At 60.3% G+C, this 24,804-nt stretch overlaps 1 protein-coding gene across 1 annotated transcript; it reads right to left on the bottom strand.

Moving 5' to 3' along the window:
- Nucleotides 1–1,435: 1,435 nt before the first annotated feature.
- Nucleotides 1,436–19,124, bottom strand: GGT1 (gamma-glutamyltransferase 1). Its single transcript, XM_068562591.1, has 15 exons — nt 19,107–19,124; nt 14,071–14,143; nt 12,070–12,238; nt 11,368–11,530; nt 10,596–10,726; nt 10,361–10,447; nt 7,304–7,496; nt 6,913–7,070; nt 5,831–5,980; nt 5,291–5,427; nt 2,763–2,950; nt 2,455–2,582; nt 2,247–2,359; nt 2,062–2,175; nt 1,436–1,723 (listed from the first exon to the last, which is right to left on the bottom strand). The coding sequence occupies exons 4-15, from the start codon at nt 11,526–11,528 to the stop codon at nt 1,577–1,579; spliced, it is 1,707 nt and encodes a 568-aa protein (XP_068418692.1). The 5' UTR covers nt 11,529–11,530; nt 12,070–12,238; nt 14,071–14,143; nt 19,107–19,124; the 3' UTR covers nt 1,436–1,576.
- Between the last annotated feature and the right edge of the window lie 5,680 nt (nt 19,125–24,804).

The raw sequence follows: 24,804 nt of genomic DNA, 5'->3' as shown, positions 1-24,804 counted from the left end.
GCGGGGTCAGGGTGGGACAACGCCCCCTCTGCCCAGCCTTCCTGGTCATGCAGAGGCCAGGGTGCAGGGACCGCTAGAGGGAAGGCCCAGGGAAGGAACAGGCATTGTGCTGGGCTGGCCAGAAGTACGGTCAGGGAGGCCCAGCCAGGAAGGGCCCTGGACATCCTTGTCCAGGAGATGAGGGGCAGGAAAGAGAGGGGAAGCCGTCTCCAGGCCCCAGGGGGGAGCTGAACCCCATAACAGCTGGGGAACTGGGGTGCACCCTGTCCACGTGCTGGGGCCCAGGGAGTTCCAGGCCAGCCCCCACCTCCGCTGGAGCAAGGCCCACCCCTCAGGCCTCAGTCTTCTCCCCCTGCAAATTGGCCACAGCCTTTCCTCTGGGGCTAAAATGAGGAGAGACCTGCCCACCCCACCAGCTCAGCCTCCATCTTGTCCCCCCATCCCCCAGGGACCCCAGAGATGTCACCCTCCAGGGCTCAAGGCTCAGACATGGGGGCACTCTGCAGACCAACACCCTGTTTCCCTGTGGGCACTTTGGAAGCATCAGGATTTTCTGCCTCATGAAAGAGAGCCCAAACCTGGGTTCTCCTAGCCCTGTGCCCCTGCCCTCAGGGGCCCCCACTGGTGCTCACTAGGCAGGGGGATGTCTTGCTGTCATGCTGGAACCCCCTCGCCCCTGCCCACCTCCCCAGGTCTTTCCCAGCACCTCACCTCAGGCGTTACAACTGTGTATAAAGGATGAGTTAGGAGGCCCTGAGGGAGGGCGGGAGGGGCTGGCCCCGGTGGGGGAGGCTAGGCGCTGCGTCTTGTGGTTCTCCCCCACCCAGAGCCACCCTCCCTGGGGCGCTGGTCCAAGCCCTGACCCTTGGGGATTTGGCAACCTCTTCCAGTTCACGGATCCCTGAGAACCGGGCCTCCTTCTGGAGTGGATCACAGCTTGGGTTTCACTCTGGGTTTCTGCTTGGAAAGCCCCCTGGGCCTGGCCCTGACCAACATGTTTTGCTCCAGCCTCTTGCCCAATCCCACCCCCACCCAGACCTCAGCTTCACCTCAGTGTGTGCTGGTTATGGTGAGGCTGGACACCCACCGGGCTGAAGAGGTACCAGGGTTCCCAGCATCCGCGGAGGAAACGCCGGGGCCGTGAGCCCCCTGGTGGCTGACACTGGGAAGTGCTGCTGCCCAGCCCAGGGAAGAAGTGGCCTGGCTCTCAGGGTGAGGAAGAACAGTGCTTGGCATGGCCCACCCTGGGCCCCCACCCCAGCCCTGCACCCCCAGCTCCCGCCCCGTTCCAGTGAAAATGCTGAGGCTGGCTCCAGTGCCTGAGCTGTCCAGACCTCTGAATCCCTTCTCGCCATCCTTCCCTGCCAGGTGGCCCCACTTCACACAGGATGCTGAGGCTCAGGGAATTGGGAGCCGGCCGGCAAGACCGCCCAGAGCCTGGCACTGCAGCCCCCATTTATTGCACTGCTTTGCCGCTCACAGGGGAAGCATGTCCCCCAAAGTCCCACTCCCAGCCCCCCACCCCCAGTGGACATCTCATCCCTGGGCAGCTGGTCCACCTTGCCTGCCTGAGTGCTCAGTAGCCCGCAGGCTCCCCGCCTTTCCTGGAGTCTGAGGCAGCCGCCCAGCCGCCAGCTGTGCGGACAATGGCCTGTACCACAGCAATGAAGGTAGAAGTGACCTCGGTGTGGTGGTGCCGGGTCTTCAGGGCTGCAGCCACTGCCTGGGGGTGGGAGGGAGAGGGAGGCCTCAACAGGGGCCCAAGACACCGTCTGAACCACACCTGTGTGGGCATGGGTTCCACAGACGCAGGTGGTGCCATTTCTGGCTGAGTGGCCACGAAGAGCAAGTTGGGGGCAGCTGGGCCGATTGGGTCTCATCGGAGCAGGTGGCCTGGCCCTCACAGCATGGGGTGCAAAGTGGCCCAGGCAGCGGGCATGAGGGTCATCTGCCCCAGGCAGAGGACAGCAGCCATCGTCCACTCCACAATGACTCAGGAGATCCAGGCCCTGTTCCAGGATTCCCAGGGGCCCCCAATGTGACTCAGCACCACCCCCAAACCTGGTCAATGTCTTTCTCCAGCGTCGTGGTGTTGGGCAAAAGCTGGTTGTGCAGCCGGGGCTCCTCCACTGCCTGTTTCACATCGTAGCCAAACCACAGGCTGTGGATGATGGCCTACGGATGAGGGGATGGGGTCAGTGTAGCCCACTGGGCAAGGGGCTGGGGCACAGGCAGGTGGCACATACCAGTGCAGTGGACGTGGTGATCTGCGTGCCCCCAGAGGCACCCACCACCATGCGGACCTGGCCGTCCTGACCCACGATGATCGCCGGGCACATGGACGAGAGCGGCTGTTTCCCTGCAGCCGGCCAGTGGGAGGGAGGGGACAGAGGAGCTGGTCAGCTGCCTGCTGGGACACCAGCCCCCTCCCCACCCAAGCCCTGTGCCCCACACCTGGCGTGATGAAGTTGGCCGGTGAGGGGGGCACCCCGAACTGGTTGATGATGTTGGGGGAGCTGAAGTCATCCATCTCATCATTGAACAGGATCCCGTTGGCCCGTGACAGCACCTTGGAACCGAAGCTGCAGACCAGCTGGGTCAGAGAGCTGTGCCCGCCCCTGCCCCGTCCCACCAGCCCCACGTGCCCACCAAAGTGCCAACACGCTCCCTGGGGAGGTGGGGGCAAGCACTCTACCAATGTGGAGCCCCCCTTCTAGGACACGCAGGCAGCCCCGGCCCACCCGGCCGCCCAGCAGCCCTACTAGAGGTTGATGGTGCTGGTGGCCGACACGGCACTGCCATCCTCCGAGACCACGGACAGGTGGGCGGTGCCCCCGTCATCTGGCGTGTAGAACTCAGGCTCATAGTAAGAGGCCGGGTGAGTGGTGTCATCGGAGATCTGGGCCCGGAGCTGGGCAGCGAAGAACTCGGAGCTCATGTTGCGGACCACCTGCCGAGACCCCAGAGCTGGCCTGAGGAGGTGAGGGAGGTGGGGAGGGGGACGGGCTTGTGCGAGCAGCTCTCAGGAAGCCCCCAACCATGGCTCTGACCACAACCCTCCTGCACCCAAAGTCTCACGTGGCCCGTCTGACCCCCTCTCCCCAGCCTCTGTCTCTGTTGCTGTCCAGCAACTCTGAATGTCTGTCCGTCCTTGGAGTCCCCACTCTCATTGCATCCAATCATTCATTCATTCAGGGAGCTTGTAACTTCATGTCCAGCACTGGGGAATCAGCAGGGAACAGACACGCAGGTCCCCACCCTCACAGCAGGGAAGACAAAGGCAGGCAGGGATGTGCTGGAAAGAACAAGCCAGGTGAGGCGGGTGGAGTGTGACGGGGTGGGAGCAGAGTGGTCAGGGAGGGCTTCCCAGAGAAGGTAATATCTGAAAAAGCCACCTAAATGGTAATGCAAAGGCCCTGAGGCAGGCCTGTGAGTGACAGGCAGACAGTGAATGGGGTTAGGGAGAGAGGAGGTTGAAAATGCCAGCAGTGGCTGATCCCATAGGTCCTTACAAGCCCTATAAGGACTTCAAAGCCACCTGTGCTTAGGGCAGAGGAGTGAGCAGCTGATGGGTGTTATCACTCCGGCAGCTGTGTGTGGCTGAAACCCAACTGGGAGGCTATGATATCCACCAGGTAAGAGATGCTGGGGGCTCACCAGGTGGAAAAGAGGAACGGAGAAAGGCCCCGAGTCTTCAGTCTATAGTGGCCGCTAACTGGGGAAGGTTGGGAGCCTGACTTGGGGCAGGAGCTCGTCGGACCCTGAAGAATCTGTCTCAGGTGGGTGATGGGCCACACCTGATGTGTTGAGTTCATGGGCAAGGCAGGGCGCAGGAGGCTGAGCAGAGGAAATGCCTCCAGAAGGTTCCAGCAACACCCATGAATTAAGTGACTAATCCAAGGGGAAAACGTTCAGCCTGAATCTACTTCCAAGGAAACAGGGTTGAATCCAGGAATTGGGACATCCTAAAAGACAACTGCCCTGGGCCTTAAAATCAACAAAACAGCCCAGGGGGTCCATTGAGGCTAAGAGACGGCAGACGTGACAGCAACAGCAGGTGTGAGCTTGACGGGCCCGGGGCCTCAAGACACGGATGGGACCCTTGGGGAAAGGCCGACCAGGCATCTAACAAGGAAAAAACAGGGGGAGCAAGGGGGAGACGGATGGAGACGGGGAGAGAGGAAGGAAATGTGCCAAAACGTCCATAACCTTGCATATTAAAAAGTCAAGGGAGGGAGGTGCTGGTGAACGTGGTAAGATGCTGCAGAGAGTGGACCGAAGGGGAAACGGAGGCTGGTCTCAGAACCTGGCAGTGCAGGTGTGGAGGGAGGAAGGGCGGGCACGAGGAGAGAGGGCTCCAGGTGGCAGCCAAGGTTGCCCCAAGGGGGAGCAGAGGGACGGGGCAGCAGCTGGAGGGTTCTGGACCCACAACCATACACCTCTTTCGGGAATGACCCATCAGAAAGGGCAGACTGGGAACCCAGGAGGGAGAGCAGCAGCGTAGGAAGGGCGTGCATAGTCAGAGAGTGGATGAGCAGAAGGCCAGTCTCAGCCGGGAGGGAGGGCAAAGAGGGGCATGATGCAGTGGCTTCCACCAGCTCAGGGATGCCAGGTGCTGAGGTGGGGAGCAGTGAGTGCAAAATCATCCCCGGGAAAGAGAAGAGGGGCTGCTGAGCAGCTGCGGGAGGTCACAGGTCAGTGTGAGGGGGTCTGCGGGTCTACCTTGCAGGGAGGGGGGGACCCAAGTAGGTAATGAGGGATGTGATCGGGGTGGAGGTGGAGGTCCAGCCTGGAGCCGGGGCACCTGGCGAGTGGGTGGGTCGGGCAGTGCAGGGCCTGGGTGGGGATCTGGGAATTTAGCTCCTGGGTGTGACCAGGGAGCATGTGGCCGGGGCCTCTGCCCACCTGGAACACTGGTCCCCTCCCCTGAATCCACCCTCCTCCACCCTGAGGGCTGTGATGCCCCTGTGCATTCCTCACCTCGGCACTGACCACTCCAGAGCCTTCCAGGCCAAGGACACAGCACATGCAAAGGCCCCGAGGCTGGAGTGTGGCAGAGGAGGGCACTATCACTCACTGACAAGTCTGTCTCTCCCACCCTGTGAGCTCCGTGGGGCAGAGGCCAGGACTCAGGGTCAACAGTCCATCCCAGCACACAGTAGGCCCGAGGGCAAGTCAGTGGCAGAAATAGATGAATAAAGCCTGAGTGAGGCTGGGGTGGCCAGGGGAGCCCTCATGGCATCTCCATGGTAGGTCCCCCACCCATTGAAGGCCAGCCCCTGCCCCTTACCTCAGTCACATTGACAAACTTGGGGTCCCCAAGCAGGGTCCTCTTGGCGTAGGCAAACCGGAAGGCCTCCACTATGCGGTGGTAGGTCAGGCCCTTCTGCTCAGGCGTCTCCACGCTCGCCCGGGAAAAGTTGTACCCTGGTTGGGCAGAGCCGGGCAGGTTGGTGGTCCCGGTGGCCCCGGGACATCCAAGCTTGGCCAGGACAGCTGAGTGCCCTGAAGGGAGGGGTGGTCCACGCCTCCCTGACCCGCTTGGTTCACCTTGAGAAGGGGGACATTTAATAACCAACAGCAGTGGCTGCTTGGGAGGCGGGGGAGGATGGAAGGAAGCAAGGGTCCCCCAGGTCTGGGCCTCGCATGTCAGCCACAGGGCTACCCAGTCCACGGGGTCACAGATGACCACTCAGATTTACCAGACGTGCCCTCTGGACCAGGCCGCCCAGCGTGAACTCTGGCACTGAGAGCCACCCTGTGACCCCGAGACCTCGCACGGCTGTGCCCACACCCAGGACGCTGCTCTGCAGGGAGGAGGGCAGCTGACCTTTGAGGATGTTGAGGATGAGGGCCAGCACTGGCCCGCTGAGCGGGGCACTGGGCACATAGAGCTGGGTGTCCCCGAGGCTGATGCTGAGTGGGTGCTCGATCAGCCCTGCGCGGTAGTTGTTCAGGTCCTCGGCCGTCACGATGCCCCCTGCATGGGGTGACACGGAGATGGGGCACACTTCTGGGGGGCCATCAAGCGGGGAGCCCTGTCTAATCCCAGACCTCCCTGACAGTGCCACCTCCCCCTGGCCAGGTCCAGGCCAGCGCCCTCCACCTGCTGCCCCACTGGCCTCTCGGTCTGTCGTCTGTCCTCTTGGCGGCCAGAGGATCTTCTCTAAGTGGGAAATATCTGCTCCCATCCCCCACTTCCCCTACCTCCGCCCCCCAGTCCCCTCCTCCTATGACTAATGGGTGGGTGGAGGGAAGCTCTTAATTCTCTAGGGAAATGGCTCCAGACATACTAAGTATTTACAGGCTAATTTCCGATGTCAGTGGTAAAGGTCAACATGCTAATCACCCTCCTCCCTGACACACTGGCAAAACTAACATGAAGAGGCCATGGCTCAGTGAGGGAGAGGCAGCATGGGGCTCCTGAACCTATGAGAACCTGCCCACAAGTTCCCAACCGCAGGCCCTGCATGCAGCCCCTCCCATGCCTCGCTCACCAAGCCCACCCTCATCCCTGTGATCCTCCTGGAGAATTAAAAGCCCTCTCTCCAGGCCTCAAACTGTTCTCTCTGCTTACAAAGTCCAACCTCACCTGTGGCTCAGGCACCACCTCCTCCAGGAAGTCCTCCAGGGTCTGTACTTTAGCGCTTCCCCAACCCTGGCTCCTGCCTACACCTGCATTCCCCCCACCAGGGTTTTCTCTCCTGGACTGCAGGGTTTCTCTCAGCTTTGACTTAACCAGGAGCTGTGGATCCGTGTGGCCTGTCATTAACTGCAGACGCATCTGTGACCCTCCCCTGCCAGACACTCCCTGAGGGCCCAGTGTCCAGGCCAGGTAGGACTCAAGGACCCCAGGCTCAGTGTTCCCGCTGTGGAGTTCCTGGCCCCAGGCCCCTGAGGTCGCCCGCTCACCGGCCTCCTGGATGTCCTTGACAATCTGGGCCGTGAGGCTCCCGTTGTAGAAAGCCTGAGCGCCCTCCAAGGCCAGCGTCTCGTAGGTGTCGGCCAGCCGAGGCATGGTCACTCGGTCCCCCTCCCGCAGCACCTTCCCATCCCGGCAGAACACCTCGCTGGGGCAGAGGGGGCTCCCGTGAGGCAGGCAGGTGGGGCGGACTCAGCCACCCCCCTCACACACACACACAAGAGAACAAAGGATGGGGTGCCCCTGTCCACAGAATCCAGCCCAGGTGGGGCCGAGACCCCACCCCCAGGCTCAGAACGGGCAGGGTTTTGGTCCCTCGTTCAGCGCAGGTTCCTGAAAGTGCCACCTGCTCATGCCCACCAGTAGGGACTGTAGACGTACCACAGCTCAGGGTGCCGCTGGATGGCAGCCTGGCTTCTCTGCAGGGCTCCCGCCAAGCTCTTCCCCACAGGGAAGCCCTGGCGGGCCAGCTGGATGCTGGGCTGGAAGAGACGAGCCCAGGGCAGTCGCCCGTGCCGCTGGTGTGCCAGCTCATAGCCGCGGATCTCGCCTGGAACCGCCACCGACAGCCCACCTGCGAAGGAGAGGGACACAGCTAGTGGCTCCACAAGGGGGATGTTCCAGGCACATCCCCAGGTGGGGCCAGTGAGGCTCAGGAAGGACATAGATTTTTTAGGTCACGTCTGGACTCAGCAGGCATGAGTGTGTCTCAGCTCCGCTGTCTGATGAGGGCACAGGAGCGAGGGGCGGTAGCACGTGTGCTGGGTCCCGCTGTCCCAGGCCTGGATGCCTGTCTCCGCACGTGCCACCGTGTCTGAAATCCTGTGCCAGGCCCACGGTTGCACAGCGAGAGTATAAGGAAGCCAGACCTCACCATCTCTCAGTTCGAGCCTCCTAGGCCATGAGGCTCCTCATCCCATAAGACTCAAGTGTTCCTCCAAAACCCGCCAAAGCCCCCGGCACAAGCCCAGGCCACTCTCAAGGCTGGGCTGGTCCCAAAGCAAGGGCATCTCTTCCTCTCTTCCATTGTCCCAACTGGGACCTGAGCCCAAACCCCTGCCCTGTCCCCTCTCTGGGTCTCGGTTTCCCTATCTGACCATAAAGAGTTTTGTTTCCCAGCACTGTCCTTTGAGGAGCCATGATTCCCCTGGAAACAGAGCCCTGGACCCTGGTTGCCCACTAGGCCTCACTGCCCCCGCCATGCCCTAAAGCCAGCACTGACCCAGAAAGTTTCAGCCACAGCCTTGGCTCCCAGGCACCCTCCTGCTTTCACCCCTGATATGCAGGGTAGGGGGCCACTCCCAGGCTTGGCGGCTGCAGCTCTCGAGCTGCCTCTCCCACCCTGAAGTGGGGCATGAGGTTCCAAGAGCCGGGTTGTTACGACATTGGCACATCCCAGAAGGTTTGACACCCAGCACACAATTCCTCCCCCTTAAATAAGTGCTGCCCTGACCTTGGTCAATCAGGCTCTCATGCCACACTCTCACCAAGGTCACCAGTGACACCCACGCTCCCAGCGCAGGGTTTCTTTCTCATCTTACCTGGCCCATCACTCTCTCTTCCTGCGTCACTTCTGCATCTCCCTGCCCTCTCCTCTGTCTGCACCAACTCTTGGTGTCCTCCTCCATGTCAGGCTGCAGGGTCCATTACATGCTGACAACTCCCAAACTGACTCTTTGGCCTGCTCCCCTCATGGCCAGATCTGAGGATGCACCTGCCCACTTGAAAAAGGCTTCTCAAACTTAACACCTTGCCGGTCTCTGTAAGGGCCACCCTGTCCTTCCAGGTGCAGACCTGAGACCCCAACTCACCCGAGACTCCTGGGTGAGCGTCACACCCAACCCATCAGCAAATCTGCAGCTCCGCCCTCCAAGTGTGCTCGGCCCAGCCACCAGCCACCAACTTCATCTCTCCCTGGTTATCACCGTGACATCCTGATGCGCCACCTGACGGGCAGGTAACTTGCTCCCCCTCTTTCACAGCAGCCTGAGGGGGGTCCCATCAGAAAGCGGCCAGATCCACCCAGGTCCCCCCTCCGACTCAGGGAACACCTTTACCTCACTCAGACATGATGACCCATGAGGTCCAACATGACCTGGGTTGTTCTACCTGACCCTGTGTCCTCCTCTTTCTCCCCAGACACCCCCACGGCTGCCCCCAGCCCCAGCCTCTGGGTCTTTGCTCACATGCCCTGACCAGGGTATCTGATGAACCCACAAGCCCTCCAACCCTTCCTACCTCTGCTTCCCAGGCAGTGCTGTGGCACATGGCACACCCATGTGTGCTATCTCTCCCTGCTCCACCTGGAATGTGCATTTCACCTGTTACCTTTGTTTCTACTGGCTTAGGGAACAGCCCCTGACGCTGTAGGAGGTGCCCAACAAGCCCTAGTTAAATATGTGAATTCCAAGCATCCAAAGATGCTAAGTGTGTAAGATTCCCACACTCTGAATGATTTCATTTCTACACTGACTTTCCCAATGGGTAAAAATTCATTAAATATGTGAATTCCAAGCATCCAAAGATGCTAAGTCTGTAAGATTCCCACACTCTGAATGATTTCATTTCTACACTGACTTTCCCAATGAGTAAAAATTCAAAGACTGTGTTGGAGGGGATTCCAAAATGGCTGCTCTCAGCACCCTACCCAGGGTTCCACCTGCAGGAGGGGTCCTGCAGAGCCTGCAGGAGGGGTTCAGACCCACTATGGCCTTTAATCTCCACCCCTCCTTCCCTCCAACCTCATCCTGCAATCCACTGGGGGTCCTTGCAGGGGCGCCCCCTGGTGGCCATTGATTTCCCTTGGCTGCCTGGGGAGTTGCAGGGATTTCCTTCTTGGCTTAAGGACAGGTTAGAAAAAAGAGACTCCTTCGCATATTCTAGAGAGCTATCCCCACAGATGAACAAATGAACGAACGAATGAATGACTTGGATGCCCTTTAAAAACCCAGGGTTTAGATAGCCTGGGTTCAATCCCAGCTTTACCACCATCCAGCTGTGTGACCTTAATCAGTTTACATGACCTCTCTGGGCCTCAGCATCCCCACCTGTAAAATGGGAATCAACACCACGCTCCCCCTGCCAAGCGTACAGGGAGGATTCAAGGGGCTCATTGGTGAAAAGGGCTGAGCAGAGTGCTGGCCCCAGGACCCCCGGCACATGCAAGCTGTTGTAATAGTAATCACTCTCTCCGTGTTCTAGCTCCGGGTGGCCCTGGAGGGGCCTGAGCAGAAATAACAGAAGCTCTCTTTACCCTCTGTGATGATGGGCTTGACCAATCATTATGGAGGGTTTTGTGGGGCCAGGAAGGGATGGGATGGGACTGCCAGAGCCACTCCCAGCCCCAGATGGGGTGGGGGGGAATATGGAGGGTGGGGGTGTGCTCATGCCTTCCAGCAGCTCGTCCTGGCCCTGCACCCACACCGAGCCTGCACTCACCTTCCTCTGACTGCTCTGAGCTGTTGAACATGCCGGCAGAGGCCAGCTGAGGGGCCACCTCTCGGGCGTTGATGACCTCAGCCTTTCCTGGAAGGAGAAGCATGTGGGCAGTCCAGACCAACACCAGCCCCTCACTTGTGTGAACCTAGGAGTTGCCCAGCTCTGCCTGCCCAGCCCAAGTGCAGCCTGAGGCAGGCAGCCCCGCCATTCACCTCCCACCCTGCCAGCCACTCACGTGTGGTGCTGTTGTAGATGGTGAGAAACAGGCCACCCCCGATGCCCATGCTGTGTGCGTTCATGAGCCCCACGCACAGCAGGGCCGCGATGGCAGCATCCACCGCTGAGCCGCCGTCCAGCAATGCATCCCTGCCAGTGGCACGTGCCGGGAGTGAGAGCCGGCGGGCTCTCTACCCTCCGAGATGCGCACCCCGCCTCACACCTCCCCACCGCCTGGCCACCCTGCCCAAAGGAGGATGGAGAGGAGCCCATAGTTTTTGATTTTTTAATGTAAAAAATTGTTGAAAAAAAAAATTGTTGTATTCTAAAACCAACGGGCTTAAATGTTCCTCTTTTTCAAGCAAACAGATGTACGTGACTTTTATAATTGGAAAAAAAGGGGAAATTGTTACTTTTTATTAATAACATCTTTTTTCTGTTTAAGTTTTTAAGTGAGAATTGATCTTTGTACATGTGAGCTAGGGGTCTAAAAGTGAAACAGCAGAGTTTATCTGAAGAGACAGACACCCTTGAACTGAGAAAAGGGCTCAGCTGGACACTGGGAGACCCACACCCTGCTCTCGGGGCCAGTGTCCCCTTCTCCCCTGACCAGAAGCTGCTGAGAAGGTCCAAGGACAGGATAGGCAGCTCCACGCACACCGAACACCCCTCATCCAGGCAGCCCCTTTACCAGTGGGGAAACTGAGTCCCAGAGAGGCGAGGGTCTTGCCCAGGTCCACTTACGGTGGCTGTCTTCCAGGGCCTGTGTCCCCACACCCTGCCCCACTCACCTCCCGATCTCTGAACAGCGCTTGGCATCCGCGGCCACGGCAGCTCTGGGGTACACGTGGCTGTGGGGCTTGAAGGTCTCAGGCAGCCAGACGCAGAGGCCAATGATAAGGAGCATTAGGACCACGGCCACCAGGGCCAGCAGCATGGACCGCTTCTTCATGGCTTGGCGGGCATGGGGGATGGGAGGGTAGAAGGTCAGGGGACCACTGCTGACCTGGCCTTGGGCACATCCTCGTCCCGCAGGGCACAGCACAAAGTCGAGCCTCAGAAATATGTCCTCATGTCTCCTTCCAGCCCCCAGAATGCATGGGCCACCCAGCCCCCAGATTTTTGCTCAGGCCACTCCCTCTGCCAGAAGCTCCTGGTCCCACCTCTGCCCCCGCAAATCCTCCTGCTTATCCTCGGGGCCCCCTCCCAGTAAGGACCCCATCTCCAGCAGGGAGCCCCCCGGAATTCACTTCCGGAGAGGAGCCCCTGATCCTGCAGGACCTTGTCTGTCTCCTCACAGTGGCAGAGCCCTCCACCACCAAGCAGGTCACTCCGGGAGGCACAGGCCTGGCCTGATTCCTTCCCGGCACTGTCCTTGGGTCCCCAGAGTGACCTGCCACAGAGCGTGGGTTTCAGCTTTTGTTGTGCCCTCAAAGGGGGCACCCACAGTCTCCTGAAATCATCAGATGAGCCACCGCGGGACCAGAGCCTACCTTCCTTGGTGGGTGGGAGCCCTGAGCCTCCCGGGGAGGTGGCCACAAAAGATGGTTTTGGCTGAACAGGCCGGAGAAGTAACTGGGGTCTCCTTCACGCTCTGCAGGAGACTGTGGCCACAGAATCTGCTCCAGGGAGACTCCCAGACCACGCAGTCTGCTCGTTCTCCTGAAAATGGAGCGGGTGTCTCTGAAGCGGGCTGGGCCCGGCCCTCGGGGGAGCAATGTGAGGTGTCTCTGCCTCTGATGAACTCTGCCAGCCACTCCCATGTTGGTGAATATTCCGTCCCCACAGTGCATTTCTCCCCTGCGCAGCAAGGGGGTTACACAGAGCAGGGCAGGGAGCTGTCACGTGACCAAGGGGTGCGGGCCAGTGTGTCAGCCGAGGGGATGGAGCGCGGGCTCTGGGGCCAGCCTGCCCCGTCTCACCTGCGTGGGACCTTGGGTAAGTCACTGACCATCTGACCATCTGTCCGGTGGAATGGCAGAAGGGTCTGCTGGGAGTATTGTGAAGATGAAGTGGGTTGGAAAGTGTGAAGTGTTAGGTAAGTGTTGGCTATGTTGGGGGTGCCTGGAGGCCTGCGTATGGCAGAGGGGAGCCGGTCAGGCTCCACTCGCCATTTATTTCCCTGTTGACTTCCTGCCAGGCTGTGAGGGAGGGATGGAAGTAACCCTTGGGGTCCCCGTGGCAATGGCAGCAGGAGAGGGGTGTGACCCCAACGGGGGAGGAGAGGTGTGGTGACAGAGGCAGGGTGCCCCCTCTCCCGGACTCAGTTCCCTCTGAAGGGCGATGTCTGCTGGAGAGCCCAGGGCTGGAACCCCTCTGGCTACCCTGTCCCTATTCACAGGGTCTCCTAGAGCTGGTCTAGGAATGGAGTCCCACCCAATGTGGGGGCACCCAGACCCCAGCACAGAAGGGCTTTCTCCTCCCCAGGCTCAGGGGGTGGTCACACAGCAGACTACCACCCCACACCCCCAGCAGGGTCCAAGCCAGCCCTCCTCTCTGTCTTGACCACCTTGACCGAACCTAGGCACCACCGTTTCTCGCTGGACACCCTCCCATCCCCCACCAGCACTGCCTGCTCTTCTGTCCTCGGAAAAGCAGTTAGAAGGCAAGGCTCTCTCCAAGGAGCCAGCCAGGTCCTGCCGCCACCGCTGCCCTGAGGACAGTCCATGCCCTCTGCCAGGCCTGACAGCTCTCAGGGCGTACCCCGGGCCCTGGCAGGGGGCCAGGTCAGGGTTAAGGTTTCCTGATGGAGGCAGCTGTGCTGGGAGGTCTGCGGAACCTCGGGACCTCGGGAGCTGGGCTGGCAACCTGAGGCATCTGTTCCAGACCTAGAACTTTCCCATCATATGCGGCGGGGTGGGCGGGGCAGGACAGGGGCCGGTGCCCCCCTCCCCAGCACAGGCAGAGCCCCACCCGTCAAGGAGGCCCCCCAGTCCTGTCCACTGGGTCAGGCCACTCTGGGCAGCTTGGGGGCATGGCCTCATTTCTCCTGGGCTTGGGACCATCAGCTGAGACCCCACCCCCACAACTCTGGGTCCTCCTCTCCACCCTCAGGCCCCTAGACGAGCCAGCCAAGACCTCCTGAGGTCCACGCTCCAGCCCCCCCCAACCATCTGCCTGTGCATCCTTCCACCCAAGGGCCCAAGTGGGCTCCCCAAAGGGCAGGGGGTACCCTGCGAGGCTCAGTCTACCAGGGAGTGGGTGGAGGGGTGGGCCGCACTGACCCGTCCCCTTCTCCCTGGGCAGGGCAGTAGGGAGGCCTGACTCAGCCCCCCATAGGCAGCCATCCCAGCCCTGCGGAAGACACCCTGCTGGGTGACTGTGCTTCCGTTTCCCATCCCCCACACACGTTTTTCTCAGCCTCACTAAAACAACGTCCAAGCCCGGAGGACTGGCTCTCACCCAAATCAGTGTCAGGAAGGGAAACTGAGGCCAGAGAGCAGGTGCTTGACCTCCAATAGCGACCCTGCTCCTCTTGACCCCGGTGGGCTTACCTGAGGCCTGGGGGCAGCGGGGGCCCAGGACAGCCCCTGTTCCTCAGAAGACAGCTCTGGGCTGGGACACTGGCTGGGGAGGAAGAGGCAGATTTGTCTGCCTGGGAAAGTCTTGGCCACAGTGTAGGCCAGGCCCCCCCACTCCCAGGAGCCGCCCAGAGCCACGCCTGCGGCCCGGGCAGAGCTTCTCAGGGGGCCTCAGAGCTGGGCTGGGATCTGGGGTGGGGGTAGGCTCCTCCCAGGAGGAGCAGAGGCAGGAAAGGAGCAGGAGGGGCCGGAGGAACTCACATGCTCACCTAGTCCAGGGGGTGGGGGATGGGGGTGGGAGGGGTGGGGGGGAGATGGGGAGAGACCTGCCAGGGGGCACCTAGAATCCCTGTGTACGTCAGAGTAGGTGGAGAGCAGGCAGTCCTCAAAGAGAGGTCTGGCCTGGCAGGGAGGATGGCCGGAGGGTGGCCGGAGGCTGCTGTCATGTCACGGCAACAAGGAGGCACAGAGACTCAGCCTATTGCCAGGTGACTAAAGTTCACGCAGCCCTGGGAGGGCCCTGGAGGTGGGAGGTGCTGTCAGCAGTGACCCTTGGGGTCCCCTGGATGGTGGCAGCAGGCAAGGGGTGTGGCTCCAATGGGGAAGGCGAGGTGTGGCGACAGAGGCAAGGCATTCCTCCTCCCGGACTCAGGCCCCTCCAAAGGGTGGGTGTCCCCCACAGGCTTGCCCTGTCCTTGTTCAGAGTATCTGAACTCCAGGGCCAGACATGGTGTCCCAGAGATGGTTCCTGAGGCCGTGGAGCAGGGGTGTCACCAGCACCAGAGCAGAACCCAGACCTGAGAGGCTCACCACACCCCACAGCTGGACGGCAAGGGGACCTCCCTGGAGCACGGCCCAGGGCTTCAAGTCCGGAAGGTTCCACCACCTATCCAGGAACATTAGTGCCCCAGGCCCAAGGAACCACCTAAACAGCCTGGAAAGGCAGGGCCCAGAGACGGCCAGAGTGGGGTCCAAGGTCACACAGCCCACCAGTGCACACCTGGCTACCCCATACCTGCCCCAAGTTGCTGCATGTCCCTGACCAGCCCACCAAGGAGTCCAGAGTCAGGAGCAGCTGCAGACCCGCCCCAGGGAACTTGGACACTGCCCCATCCCCCTTTGGCCCTCGTCAGCCAAGGAGAAGCATCAGCCACATCCTGAGTCATGCCTCCCTCCCCCGCTCCCCAGCTCGCTGTGCCGAAGCTGCCCAGGAGCCCCCACAGCCCCCATCTGTGACATCTAATCCTCAATAACCCCGCAAGGCTGCACCATTTGATAGGTAGAAGGAGACGTGGAGGCTGACCAGACATTGCTGCCTGCTCTGGGTCACACAGCCAGAAGGCCTGGTCCTGTCACTCAACTGCCCTTGGGCGGGCTTGGCATGGAACCCACCCAACGCACTACCATGAAATCCTCAACCAGCATGACCCTGGGATGGGGGCGCCATGACAGCTCTTTCCCTAGACACCATCCCCTCCCCTGCAGACCAGGGTAACTAAGAAGATGGACAAGGCAGGATCCAGGGACCAAGGCCCAAGACATGTCCCTGAGGACTGGACATCAGCCAGGAACATCAGGGTATTTGGTCCTGCCTGAATGGCTGCATTGCAGCTCAGTCGGCTGGGAGGGGTCTACAGTGGAGAGCCACAGGGCTCTGTCTCTAGCCTGCCTGAGGCTGCTCAATGGTTTTCTCCCTGCCTGGGATGGCATGAGACATGGCAGAAGTGGCAGGAAGGTAAGAAGAAGGTCTGAGTGGGCAGAGGATGACCCAGACCCCACAGGTGACCTCAACAGGAAAACCCTGGGCTGAGGCAAGTTGGAGGAAGCCCAGCAGCAGCTGCAGGTTCTACGGAGGGGAGACAAAAGCGAAGGTGTCTCAAAGGCCACGTCAACTGAGGCATGACGTACAGAACAAAGAAAGCCCTTTCTCACATATCAAGTGTGTCACATTCTGTCCCAGTCAGCCCACCACACCCACATGCAGAGAGGGGACCTGGGGGCAGTGGGTCTGGGCTGGAGGTCTCCTCCAGACCCCACGGCTCCTGTCCTAGGCACAAAAGGTGGTGAGTTCTCTGCCCCCAGGAATATGCAAGCCTCACCCAGCCAGAGTTACTGACCCTGCCATCAGCACCACCCCCTCCCAATACACACACATACACACACCCATGCTGAATCTAGGCTGAGCGAGCATGTTCCAGGACGCAGCAGAGAAGACAGCATGAAGAAGAGTGAGACAGAGCAGACAGCGTGGGGTTTCTCTGTTAATCCTCCAACCCCAGAGTCACAGGGGCGAAACTGGGCACAGCCCCAAACCCATTCACAGGCCGGAAGCCGAGGCTTAGGTAGAAGCGACTCGGCCCTGGAGGCACATGGATGGACAGGTAGGCACCACTTCACCTTCCTTATCACCAATGCCCACAGTGAGGAGTGATGTCCCCTAGGTATGAGAACACAGCTCTGGGCAGGAAGCTTACCATGACCCAGACCGGATTTGGGATCTGTCTCCCTTGCTGCCCACCCTGGTGCAATAGGGTTGAGAATTAGAAAAAGGCTCCTTCCCCAAGACCTGATAACCACTACCTGCCAGAAACCTGTCAAAATAGCTATACATGCCTGCAATAACCACAAGGGGGCGGGCGCCCCCTGGAGTTGTGCAATCACCCCTTGTACTTGTACCGGCCATGCCCCACCCCCACCATGAGAGCAAACCAGAGCCCGAGAGGAGCAGATGTGGCCCGAGGACACAGCGCCTCAGCCCCCATCACCACTCCAGACCTGCCACCTCAGTGACCCCACCACCACCCCAGGCTGCCCCATCCTTCTGGGCCTCAGTTTCTCCACACTGCCCTCCTCCCTCTCAATCCAAGAAGCCCACTTCCCCGCACTCCTCCACCCACCCCACAACTGTAGCAGAGTCAGCCAGAAAGCCTTGTCAGGCAACCTCAAACCCACTTACTGGAAAAGAAACAGACGCTCCCAGCCCAGACCCAGTCAGACCAAGGGCCTAAGGCTCTGCCCATCCGTGCGACCCCTCTGCAGGATCCGTCCGCACAAGCCCCACCCCCATCACCCTGAAGGGCAGCTCACTCCCATGACGCAGGTGTATAAACTGAGGCCCAGAGAGGATGGGGGACTCCTCCAGAGCACAGCCAGGACATAACAGAGCTGGGGCTGGAACCCACTCCTCCAGATGCCCCCGAGAGGCCCCAAGCCTGAGCTCCCCACTCCTACGATGTCCAGCAGCTCAGAGATGGTGAGCTGAGCTTCGGGGTCACATAGCACTGGGGTACAGCCAGACGCCCATCCTGCCCCAGCTCACCTGGCTGCAAGGCTGGTCCTCCTTCTGTACTCCAGCACAGAGCAGAGTCCCCAGTGCCCAGCTCCTCCCCTCCCTCCCCCTGCTGGCCTGAGTGGGGGGAGGCTTTAAAGGCACAGGAACCTTTCCAGGTGGGAAGAGGACTGGTTCCTGGTCCTATCCCTGGGGCTGTGTGACCTGGGACAGCGGGTAGCCTCTTCAAGCCCAGTGGGGTCCCAAACCCTGAATAAGAGACCTGAGCTTTGAGGGCCTCGGTAGGGCTACATGAGGCTGGGTTTCAGGCAGAGGCCAGTTAGGCCAAGGGTCCTCTGGGAGGAGGAGAACTCCTGGCCACGTACAATATCCAAAGAGGGGTCCCACAGTGCTGGGGCGCAGCCAGATGCCTCCATCAACAGGGGTGGGTGTGTGAGCATCACAGGCCCCGCCAGGTCTGAGAAGCCTGACGTTTTCTCTAGAGTTCTTGGTCAGGGGATGCCCTCTCCCCCACCCCCGGGGCTGCAGATGTCCACAGGCTGTCACTCCAAGGACCCTGGTCACCGTCACCAGGACAGAAAGGAGTCACATGACCCGGGGAGCCTTTCCTCATCCCTCAGCTTTCTGGGGTTGAGGAGGCAGGCTGATGGAGGATGGAGCCATCTGCTCACGTCCCCCCCACCTGCTCCAGCCCAACAGGATGGGGTGGGTGCCCCCACAGGACTGGGAGGCCCAAGCCTGCCCATTCTTCTGAGGTCCACACACAGCCTGCTGCTTACATGTATTCATCCATCATTCATTCATTCACTCACTCTCCCATCTGATCCTGGCCCATTCAGATTCTTCTCTCAAGGAGCCCCCAGCCAGACTGAAGATGGGATAGTATAGTCAACCAAGGAGGAAGAGGAGCCCAGGACCCCCAGGGAGGGGCAGAAACTATGGGGGGGGATCCAGACAGCACTGGGATTGGTCTGTGGAGGCCAGCCAGGCAGAGGGAACAATTTGAGCCTGGGGCATCTCCGCAGCAGTGAGGGTACAAGGGAGACTCTTGACCGCCCTGACCCTTCCCGAGCCCTGAGGCATCAAAGCTGGAAAAGGAAGTGGCTGAGCTCAGACCCTGAAGGCCAGGCCAGTGCATCTGGACTTTGAGAGCCTGGGGAGGCTGGTGAATGTGCCACCGGGCTGGGTAACCCATTAACCCCAGCTCACCCATTAAGACCCTGGTGGGTGACCATTAGCTCCTCAGCCATTCCGGGAGTCAGGCAGAGGGCAGGGGCCGTGGGAAGAAGGGAGTGTTGACGGGGCGCTGGCTGGGGGCTGCCTGAGCTTGGGTCTCTGTGTCCCTGCTCCTGGAGGATCTCCCCTGGGTCAGGCTGGCCTCCAGCCAGGGGAGCTGCCAAGGCAGCCTGGGGGCCCCACCCCACCATCCCGAAGCCTTTCATCAGCTAATCACCCCTGCGGTGCTGGCACCAGCGACCTAGAGAGTGTGGGGGCCTTGGCCAGACAGGAGGCTCAGGCCCTGGACCAGTGGGCAGGGAGGCAGGCACCTGGCCCATCCCCCCGTCTGAGAAATGGGCCCACAGAGGCCTTGGAGGCCACTTTCCTGCTCTAACAGGCTCAGGTCTGCCCCACTTCTACGCCTGGAAAAACAAAGCACTGGTGGGGCAAGCAGGGTGCTCCTGGCACAGGAAACCTCAGCCTAAGCGGAAAAAGGACTTACCCAAAGCTACTCGGCAGGACAGCAACCCAGGAAATGGGGAAGGACCTGCAAACCACTTCCTGCCAGTGGTGCCCCACCCTGCTGTCAGGTCCTGGGAGGGGCTGTGTTTGAGCCCCCGGAAGTGCCAGTGTCTGAGCTCCCGGAAGTGCCAGGTGAGCCTGTGCCCCAGGTGGGCCACATCTGGCTGGTAGAGACACAACATCCTGGGCGTTCCCTGGTGGCCTAGTGGTTAGGATTCTGGGCTTTCACTGCCGGGGCCTGGGTTCAATACCTGGTGGGGAACTGGGATCCCACAAGCCACGCGACTCGGCCAGAGAAAAAGACACAACATCCCAAAATGCAGTTGGGAGCCTCACAGTGAGTGAGCCAGGCAGGCAGGTCCAGACGCAAGCAGCACCTAACCCATCCTCCAGAACTGCTGGGCCAGGATCTCAGGGCCCACCGGGAGTCAGGAAACCTAATATCATCCAAGACATTTTGTGTCCCCTGGTATCTGCACCAAGGAGATATCTGGTCAGTTGGCTGAACAAAAGTTCATCTTCATCAACTTGAGGACCACAGAATCTCAAATGTTTGGCCTCTGAGCTCCTATCTCCATCACCCCAGAAAGGTCGGCTTGCACACCTGCCCTGACAGGGAACTCACTACCTCTAAGGACAGTGAGACTGGTTGTTTGGCAGGTTCTTCCCAATGTCAAGCCCCAATTTCCCTTCTTGGAATGCCTTCTGCACCTGCTTCAGGGGGACCTGGCCTAACACCCTACCCACTGTCAGAGGCCACAGAGCAGGGCTCCCCACACCCTATGGCTATTTGGCCACCACCTCTCAGAGCCACACAGACCACACTGAAGGGATGGAAGGAGAACTCGGGCTTGGTGAAGGGGCTGGTGAGGCCCAGTGGTGGTGGGAAGTGAGCTCTGGCCAATTGAAGGCATAGGCAGAGAGCCCCCTGTGCCCCAGACACTCCCCGGCGCCCTTGGAGCGGTTCACCTTCTCAGCACCCACCTTTGATGTGAGGACAGAGGCTGGAGCTCGGGCAAGTACATGGGCCTCCAGGGCTAGCAGCTTGTTAACACCTGGGAACTTCCGGCAGCAGAGCCAGTCTGGCACCTGCTGGACCAAGCCTAATTCCCAAACTCATAGGCAGCGCAACCAAGGGCATGGGCTCTACAGTCCCTAGGTTCAAGTTCAATCCCAGCCCCGATGGCCCAGGGTATCCTCTTCCTGCCTTCAGTTTTCTATCTGGAGAGCAGGGATTATTAAAATAGTTGTTGGGCAGATGCACTGAGACGGCCATGCACAGGCTGCTGTGAGCACCATGACCTCCATGGTCCAGCACCTGGGCCTGCAGCTGCCTCTCCCTCCTGGATGAGCAGCTCAGAGCTCAGAGGTCATAAGTGGCCCCCTCCTGGCTGCCCCATCCTCCCTGCCTATGGCTCCCTGCACAGGTAGCATTTATCACATCACCTCATAATTATCTGCGGTGTCTGGGAGCTTCAGGGGGTGGGGGAAGAAGGCTGCCTCGTCCACACCCCAGCCCCCAGCCCAGCACGTGGCTTGGTCTCCCGGAGAGCTGACATACTCCTATCTCCAGGTGGGGGGATGGGTGCAACGCCCAAGCCCACCTGTCCACGGCTGCCATCCCCCACCCCGTGACCCTGCACAGGGCTAAGTGGATGTGCAGTTCCGCTAATGCCAAAACTGCCCCACACTCTCCATGCACACCCTGCTCAGCCTGCCTGGGCTTGTAGAAGCCCTGCCCCCACCCCCCTTTTTCAGCATCTCTTTGGCCCCCTTCACTGAAACATCCTGTTGGCTGATGTTTCAGACGCCTTGGGTTAACCAACAAGCCGGAACCTGAGCTAGGCAGCTACCCTCCCAGACCTCCACCGGCCACGTTAGCCAGGGCCTAGCCCTGGACAGCAGCCCACGCATCCTCACCAGCCCTGTCCAGCAGCCCCTACCTCTACACCCCCTCCCACTCACCACACCTGACCCCCAGCCCCCCGCACCGCCCCCTCTCACCTGGCAACTTCGCAGGGTCCCCAGCCGCTCTACTACTGCATCCCCAGTGCTCTGAGCACATCCCTCCCCCACTGAAAAACCCTTCAAAGGTTCACGTGGCCCTCCAGATAAATTCCTGTCAGCTGGGGCCTGCCCCTTTCTCTGTGCGATTCACCCACTGCCCTACTGCTGGGACCTTTCCATCAGGCCCCAACCTCAACGCCACCGCCTCCTCATTGAAGCCCTCCTCTGTCTCCTGGTCTGATGTCTTCCTGGGCTCCCGCAGTGTCTGGGACCCCCATCACAGCTCCCCACCTCCGCTGTTCCTTTAACCTCCTGCATGTTTGTCTCTGAAGTATCCACAGGGCCCAGTGATCATCAGTAAATGTAAGTATAATGGCTGTCAGGTGGCTGGGTGGATTCGGCATGAAGCCACGGAAGATTGATTAGAGCCTACACATGCCACGTGCATGTGTGCTGGACGCTTTCCTTGCTGCGTCTAATCCTACACCTTTGCCAGATGGGCATTCTATTTTCCCCATTTTACAGAGGAGGAAACAGTTTTGCAGAAGCTACTGTAGTGGGCTGAATAGTTTTCCCCAAAATCTACATCCATCTGGGAGCTCTGAATGGGACCCTATTTGGAAACAGAGTCTTTGTAGAAGTCATTAGTTAAGATGAGATCATCCTGGGTTAAGGTAGGCTCTAAATTCAATAAGATAGGCTCCCTGTAAGAAGGGAGACACACAGACACAGTGAAGGAGGACTTGTGGCCATGGAGGCAGAGATTGCAGTGAAGCAGCTACAAGCCAAGGAAGGCCGAGGACTGCTGGCCATCGCCAGAAGCTGGCAACGGGCAGAGAAAGATGATTCCCTAGCACCTTCAGAGAGCACAGCCCCGCCAACACCTTGATTTCAGACTTCTGGCCTCCAGAACTGGGAGAGAATACATTTCTGTCATTTTAAGCCATTACCAAGTTTGTGGTAATTTGTTATGACAGCCACAGAAAACTAATACCACTAACTACCTTGCCCATGTTTATATACCCCAAAAGAGGGCAGGTCCAGGGGATTAGGAGCTGGGGCCTGAGCCTACACCTATGACCCCCGTGGTGACTCCTAGCCCTGCAGGAAGCTCACAACCTATTCCTCAGAGCCAGATCCAGGGGAAACTGTCTCCATAGACTGTCTGTCTGCTTTCTTCCTCCTAGTGAGTTCCGAATCCATCCTGCATCCGTCTCTGCAGTGGCTGCCAGGAGGCTCAGTGGCACCTGGCTCCTTGCTGAGGTACCATCAGCCCTGGGCTGCCCTTCCTCCTCCTGGGCTTGAAATATCCCACTGGGTGGGTAGAGAAGACGCCCGAAGGTGGGACAGGTCCAGCTGCAGCACCAGCCACAGCCCTCCACCCCACCTGCTGGGTCATCAGGACCCTGCTTCCCTGTCATTCCACCTGCGCCACCAGCTGTCGGTGCTACTTGTCTCCTGGAAGTTCCCACTTGGGGCCCAAGATGCCCCCAGCAGGGCCTGGGGTCCGTCCACCTGACTCTCTGGCTCCCCAACCTCCCACCTCGCTGGCTCTCAGGGGTGGTAAGGCTGCCTCGAGAACCCCTGAACCTCCACATCAGCCCTGGGGGCTGAGAGGGCAACACCATAGCCCCCCCACCTACAGAGTCTCCCCAAACACAGCTCAGCTGCCCAGGGCAACTCCAGGGAGAGGGGCCAGCAGGCTTTAGTTAAGCATACATGGAGGCCGGCCAGTGGGGGGACAATGCTCTCACTCCCGAGGGCACAGCTCTGTCTCTGGGGTCCCCTGTCCCAATCAGGTTAGGCCAGAAAGAGTTAACCTCGCCAACCCCCCGCAGGAGGCTGAGGGAGGCCCATGCAGGGATTTGGGCCCAGATGCCACCCCTCCCTCCTTTCCTGGAAAATGTTCTCCAGGAATCTCTCAGCCAAGGACACAGAGGGTGGGGCAGGGGGTGAGGGGTGGGGCTGGGGAGCAGTTCTCCACTTTCCATGGGACTCCAAGCTCTGGGCATACCCCCTCTGCCGCTGCCTGATGCCCCCCCTTCATGACATCCAGGCTCAGCCCTCCTTTGCCTCCCTCCGCCCCCGCCCCCCCTTCATGACATCCAGGCTCAGCCCTCCTTTGCCTCCCTCCGCCCCCGCCCCCCCAACCTCGGCCTTCTCGCTTTTGAGGGGACAATGTCCAGACCTGGCTCAGCCTCTGGAAGGATATGGTCACGATCTGGGAATCATCCCAGCTCTGGCTCCAGCCCTGAGATTGGGGTGGGGGAGGTCTTACCAGCCTGCCAGCTCTGGGTAGGGGTCTGCGAGGCCCCTGGGGCAACGGGGCTGCTGCTGAAGTCTCTGGCTCAGTTTAGCGACAGCACCTTGGCCCTGGAGGAAGGCAGGCTGGGCAGTCATGCAGGTTTGCCCGGGAGGAAACCTGTGGTGCCAAGGTGGCCCCAGGACAAAGCTGGCTACATAGCAGGGAAGGGAGGTGTCTGGGTCCAGTCGCAGATGGAAGGAAAGAAGGGGGTCCAGGATAGGAAGGCCCCAGGAACAGGCCCAATGGGGGCGCCCAAGCAGGCAATGACAAGGGCTGGGGTTCAGTGGGTGGTCAGGCCCTCTGCCTTGTCTCAGGGGCTCAGCCCCAGGGCACCACAGAGCCCAGCACTCTGTCTTGGACACAGTCCTGGGGGGGCAATTCTTAACTCAGAAGAAGGAGCCTAACTCTGCCCTCACTTACCACAGGCCCTCGGACAGCCTCCCCTCCCCCTATCGCTGTCCATGATCAACCCCCTGCACCCGTGCCCAGCTACACTGTCCTCCCAGGCCGGACACACCCTCCTTGCTGTGGAGGTCAGGGTCTGGAGCCCCCTACCCTGGGAATGTGAGGGGCCCAGAGCTGGGTGGGGGGCAGCAAGCCTCCAACAAAGACCCCTCCAGCTAGTGGGTTCCTGGCTCAAACCTGGTCCCTGGAGTAGCCAGCCCCCACCCCATACACTTTCCCCACTTCTGTCACGGGGAAGACTGAAGCAGGGGCAGGTGTGGCTGGCCTGCTGCCAGCCTGCCCACAGCCAGGCTGAGATAGTTAACCAGCATCCCCCATCCCATTTATCTCCCAGGTGGCTGGCAGAGGAGGCCGGCCTGCCCAAGTCTGCCCCCAACCAAGCAAGGAGGGGTGATAAACATTTGTCAACTCAGAAGTGTCCACGCAGGGTGGACAGGTCAGATGCTACAACTGCTCGCTGCGGTTGGGGCGGGCGAGATTCTGAAAGCAGGCGCTGGCACTGTCTAAAGCTGGCAAACGGCAGCGGAACCCCCACCCACCCCGCCCTGACTCCAAGTCCAGTGCTCTTTGCCCCGCCAAAGCGACTGTTCCACAATCAGCACGGGGGCGCGGAGCCTTTAAAGGCGCCGAGCGCCACCTCGTCCCGGCGGCTCCAGTTCCTGGCTACAGGGCTCGAGCCAGGTCTAGCGCGGGCGAGGGCCTCCTCCAGCGACACCCCCAAACCGAGTGTGGGAGCCCCGGGGCCCCCAGCAGGAACCCCCCCCCCTTCCTCCGCTTCGGCCCGGCCGGGGCGCGCAACCTCGGATCCCGCGCTCCCCGCCCGGAGCATCCCGGGCGGGGCCAGGGGCGGGGCGCAAGCGGCCCTGCCTCCAGCCAGCTCGGCGCCCGCCGCGCGGCGACC

Source organism: Eschrichtius robustus, chromosome 14 (genome assembly GCF_028021215.1).
Source record: "Eschrichtius robustus isolate mEscRob2 chromosome 14, mEscRob2.pri, whole genome shotgun sequence".
NCBI classification, from domain to species: Eukaryota; Metazoa; Chordata; class Mammalia; order Artiodactyla; family Eschrichtiidae; genus Eschrichtius; species Eschrichtius robustus.
The sequence above is the reverse complement of the archived record's forward strand: the minus strand, read 5'-3'. Positions and strand labels throughout refer to the sequence as shown.